Raw genomic sequence first — 4,197 nt, 5'->3', positions numbered from 1 at the left:
TTATACAATATTGATTAGTTTTGGCAAATCAGGTCGGTGGTGCCAGGAAAATGTGCGCCGGGCCTAGGTGAGTTGGCAGCACCATAGAAAAAGGCACGAGAGGAGAAAATAATGCGAGAAAACAAGCTTACTAGAATAGGAAAGTGTGGAAACCGGTGTGGATAAGCTTTCCTGTAATGGCACGGTGCAAGCTAATAACACGGCCGACCGTAAATTAGTTGCCTCCAAAAAAATTATAGGAGGCTTCGAGGAATTCGTAAAAGGATAAAAAGGAAAGAAAAAGAAAAAAAGAAAGTAAATAACATTAATATGTCCACATGATTAACAAGTTAAAAAGGAAAAATCCAAAAGAAACAAAGAAAAGGAAAAAGAAAAAAAGAAAGCAAAACGAGAAGAAAGGAAAGAAAATTATTCACCGCGTCTAGCGGCAGTGGCCCGGTGCGGTGAGAAACAGAGAAGGCTCCTGAACTGGTGAGAGCCTTCTCCAATCTCCAGTTACCGGCCCACCTGGAATTCCCAAAGCCGTCGCCGCACGGAATGGAAATCGAGAGGCCGCCGCGTCCCCCGCTCCCGCCGCCGCCGCCTGTCGCCGCCGCGATGGCCGCCGCGGCGGCCATTTCCTCTGTTCTCGGCGACGACGACCTCCTGCGGGAGATCCTCCTCCGCCTCGGCCTCCCCACCAGCCTCCTCCGCGCCGCCCTCGTCTGCCGGCGCTGGCTCAGCCACGCCTCCGATCCGGCCTTCCTCCGCCGATTCCACGACCTCCACCCGCTGCGCCTCCTCGGCGCCTACCTCTCCACCTCCGCCGGCCCCAACCCGCGCCTGCGGTTCCTCCCGATCCGCCCGGTCCCGGAGCTCGCCGGCGCCGCCCGCCGCGCCGGCGGCTTCTTCGACGCCTTCAAGGGCTCCGCCGCGTCCATCTACGACAGCCGCGGCGACCGCCTCCTCGTCACCACCTTCGACGACCGCAACGACTCCACGCACCAGGTCTGCAGCCCGCTGTCCCCCGCGGGGGACACGACCGTGGTCCCGCCGCCCCCACCGCCGCCGCCGATCCAGCTCGCCAACGACGACGAGTGCGTCATCTACCAGTACTGTGAGTTCCTCCCCGACGATGGTGACGGCGGCTCCTACTTCTGCGTGGTGATGGGGTACAGCGAGCTGCAGACCAACGTGTACCTGTACGAGTTGCAGGACATGAATTGGGTTGTCAGAGCCTCAGCGGCGGCGCAGCTCGCTTTATCGCCACGGAGATCGAGGGTTATGCTCTTCAGTAATGAGAAATTCTACATTTTGTCCGCAACCAACAAGATTCTTGTGTGCGATTTTCCATCCTCGAGTATCTCATTCATGGAGCTCCCCAGTGGGGTGGAGAACAAGCACGGTGGTTGCATCATGCTGTCCCGGGGAGACGGTTCTGGAATTTATCTCATGCATGTTAAAGAATCTCAGCTTCAAATCTTCCACTGCAGGAAGGACAGCGATAATCCAGGCAATTGGGTCCTAGTGGATTATATTTGTTTGCGTCAGGTGTGCGCTAATCTGGATATCGCAACTTGGCCTTCTGTGGGTGGACATACTGCTAGTGTTAAGATATGCGCTGTTGGGGACAATGCCAGGTTTGTGTTCTTGGAGATGTTTGGCACTGTTGTTTTCTTGGATATTAGAAGCAGGCAGGCAGTGAAGGTGTATGAGCTGACACCAGAGGATAAGGAGTTGGTTAGTGTCCGTCCGTTATTGCTGATGTGGCATCCTGTCTTCCCTCTGATGAAGAACGGATGTAACCAAAAGGAGTTGTGCACGGTTTGTCTCTTATTCCCTGTATAGCAATGCTGTCTCTTATCCAATCTATGATGTTTATCATTGTGCTTTCTGTTACTGGTAATCCCTTCTTTGGTTATGACATTTTTGATCTGCTTTGTTGGCTCGGCTGTTCTGTTGTCTAGTTGACAGTGTAAATTGAGCTTATCAGTGGTAGAAATATTGGTTTGAATCAGTGCAGCAAAATAGCTTGGATGCAAAGATGATCGCCAAGGGTGCAGTGTTGGTTACTTTAACTTCTGTTAGTTATTCTCACCCATCATGGTGTTATAAAACCATGCAACGGCATACTGAGTAGGTGGAAGCAAGATTACTTATTCAGTTTTGTGGCCAGACTAGTTAAGACATAATTGTGCTGCTTGTTGCAGCAGTTGTTCTGTTTTCTTAAAGGAAGTTGTGTATGTAGCATAATGATTGCAAGTTATGATATTAGGCCTTGTGCTTTGTCTTAGTCCTTCTATGGTTTATGCTATTTTCTGATCCTCTTAGTTGGCTTGGCTGCTCTTTACAATGCAAGTTAAACATGTCTGTCGTAGAATTGTTGGTTTGAACCAACGCAACACAATTGCTCAGATGCAGAAAAAATTGGCAGAGCTCCAGTGTTTGTGACTCTGCTAACTTCTGTTAGTGACTAAATTATATAACCATGCAACGCTGTACGTGTTGGTGGAAAGCAAGATTACTGACATTGTTTTTTGGTTGGGCTAGCAAAGACACAAATGTGTTGCTCGTTGCAGCATTTGTTGTAGTTTTGTTTTTTTTTTGAAAGGAACTTGTGTATTTGTGTCGCTCGTTGCAGCATTTGTTGTAGTTTTGTTTTTTTTTTGAAAGGAACTTGTGGCTGGAAAATTAAGACTGTACTTTCCTGTTTTGGTGCTAATAGGAGATTTTACTTGCCGATATAGGAGTCATGTTATGCATGTCACTTTATTGATGTAAAAGAAATGAGACATTTGACTTATTGACAGACACAAAGATGGAAATTGAAATGGCAATTCAATTAACTTTTTAGAGACCTCTTAATTCCAATTTTTATTTTTTAGATCACATATTTAGTACTATTTTATATTATTGTTTCTGTTAACGTTAAGCGAAGAAGATGAGATATAACAATTTAGTATATGCCTGCACATTAACTGCTTTTGCTGAAAGTTTTCAGGTTAGCAACTGTTCCCTTCAGTACACTGCTTATGTATGACCCCTATTTTTTTACCCTGCAGGCTTAGAGTGCAGCTTGAAAGGAGACAGACTTCCAAGGCTAAAAACTGCAGGCCCAATGATTGAGAAGCATAACAAGATCGCTGGTGGGCCAAACTCGTAAGAGCAAGGCTAATAATTTAGCCTGCTGTTGGCTAAATACAAGTGCCATGTCATATATAGCCAATAATTCAGCCACCTCATATAATGGCTTGGCTACTAGGTTGGCTAAAAGGATGGTTGCACTATAGATGAAAGTATTTAATGTTTGCATGTGCACATCATCAGCTGTGGTTAGATCTTTGTGGCCATTCTTCAATACAAATAAGCTCATGCATCCATCCACTACACATATTGAAATGGAATGCAACTGTAACGATTCAGATATCTATTTCATACATGATGATTCTTTTTTTTTTGGGATAATTTCATACATGATGATTCAGAGATGCAGTTCATGCACCTACAAATTCAGAGATGCAGTTCATACTTGCATCTACGGATTCAGAGATGCAGCACTTCACCCATAAAAACAAACTACGGAGATGCAGTACATAACATTGGATTGAGCCCTTCACTTCCTTTGGAGTTTGGTGCTCAGCTGCCGAACACGGTTCAATCAGATCGAGTTAGAGCTGCAGGCAAGTTGGATAGGTGACGCAAAAAATTGGGACCGGAAATCAAATAAATCAATAACAAAATCAAACAGCCTGATGCGATATGGCGCGGGAGAGCACAGCAGAACTCAATTTGGAGGGAGGTGTGGGCGATTTGGCAGGCGGTGGAGGCCATTTGCAGGGGGCGGCGGGGCGACACAGGGGATCGGAGCAAGGAAGGAAGCCGCGGCTGTTGCGCTCGCGACGGGCTGGAAGCGGGCGATGTTTTCTTGGGTAGCGCGATTCAGCCGGGCGACTCGTGAACAGCCCGCTTCCTTCTCTCTCTTCTCTTCTCACCACTCCAGCTAGGATTCTGATGACATGGAACATGTTACAGCCTGCTGACTGGGACTCATAATACTTGCTCTAATGAAGATTGTGGTGAACTCGAATGAGAAAATAAAATAAAATAAAGGGAAGGCTAGTTCGAGGAAATGGGGGAGCATGACAACTTCGAATAAAAAATAGTTGCCGTATTACTTGTGTACTCCCTCCATCCTAATCTGTGGAACATTTTGATTTT

General features: G+C 46.8%; 1 protein-coding gene across 1 annotated transcript; it reads left to right on the top strand.

Moving 5' to 3' along the window:
* Window positions 1-465: 465 nt before the first annotated feature.
* LOC117839958 (uncharacterized) lies at window positions 466-3,436 on the top strand. The gene is made up of 2 exons (XM_034720408.2): window positions 466-1,803; window positions 3,042-3,436. The coding sequence occupies exons 1-2, from the start codon at window positions 538-540 to the stop codon at window positions 3,045-3,047; spliced, it is 1,272 nt and encodes a 423-aa protein (XP_034576299.1). The 5' UTR covers window positions 466-537; the 3' UTR covers window positions 3,048-3,436.
* The last annotated feature ends 761 nt before the right edge of the window (window positions 3,437-4,197 follow it).

This window comes from Setaria viridis, chromosome 1 (assembly GCF_005286985.2).
Source record: "Setaria viridis chromosome 1, Setaria_viridis_v4.0, whole genome shotgun sequence".
Classification (NCBI taxonomy): domain Eukaryota; kingdom Viridiplantae; phylum Streptophyta; class Magnoliopsida; order Poales; family Poaceae; genus Setaria; species Setaria viridis.
Note: the sequence above shows the minus strand (reverse complement) of the source record. Positions and strands in the feature narration are given on the sequence as shown.

Excerpts from the sequence above, each read along its gene's own strand:
- LOC117839958 (XM_034720408.2), top strand. The coding sequence starts at position 538 with ATGGAAATCGAGAGGCCGCCGCGTCCCCCGCTCCCGCCGCCGCCGCCT.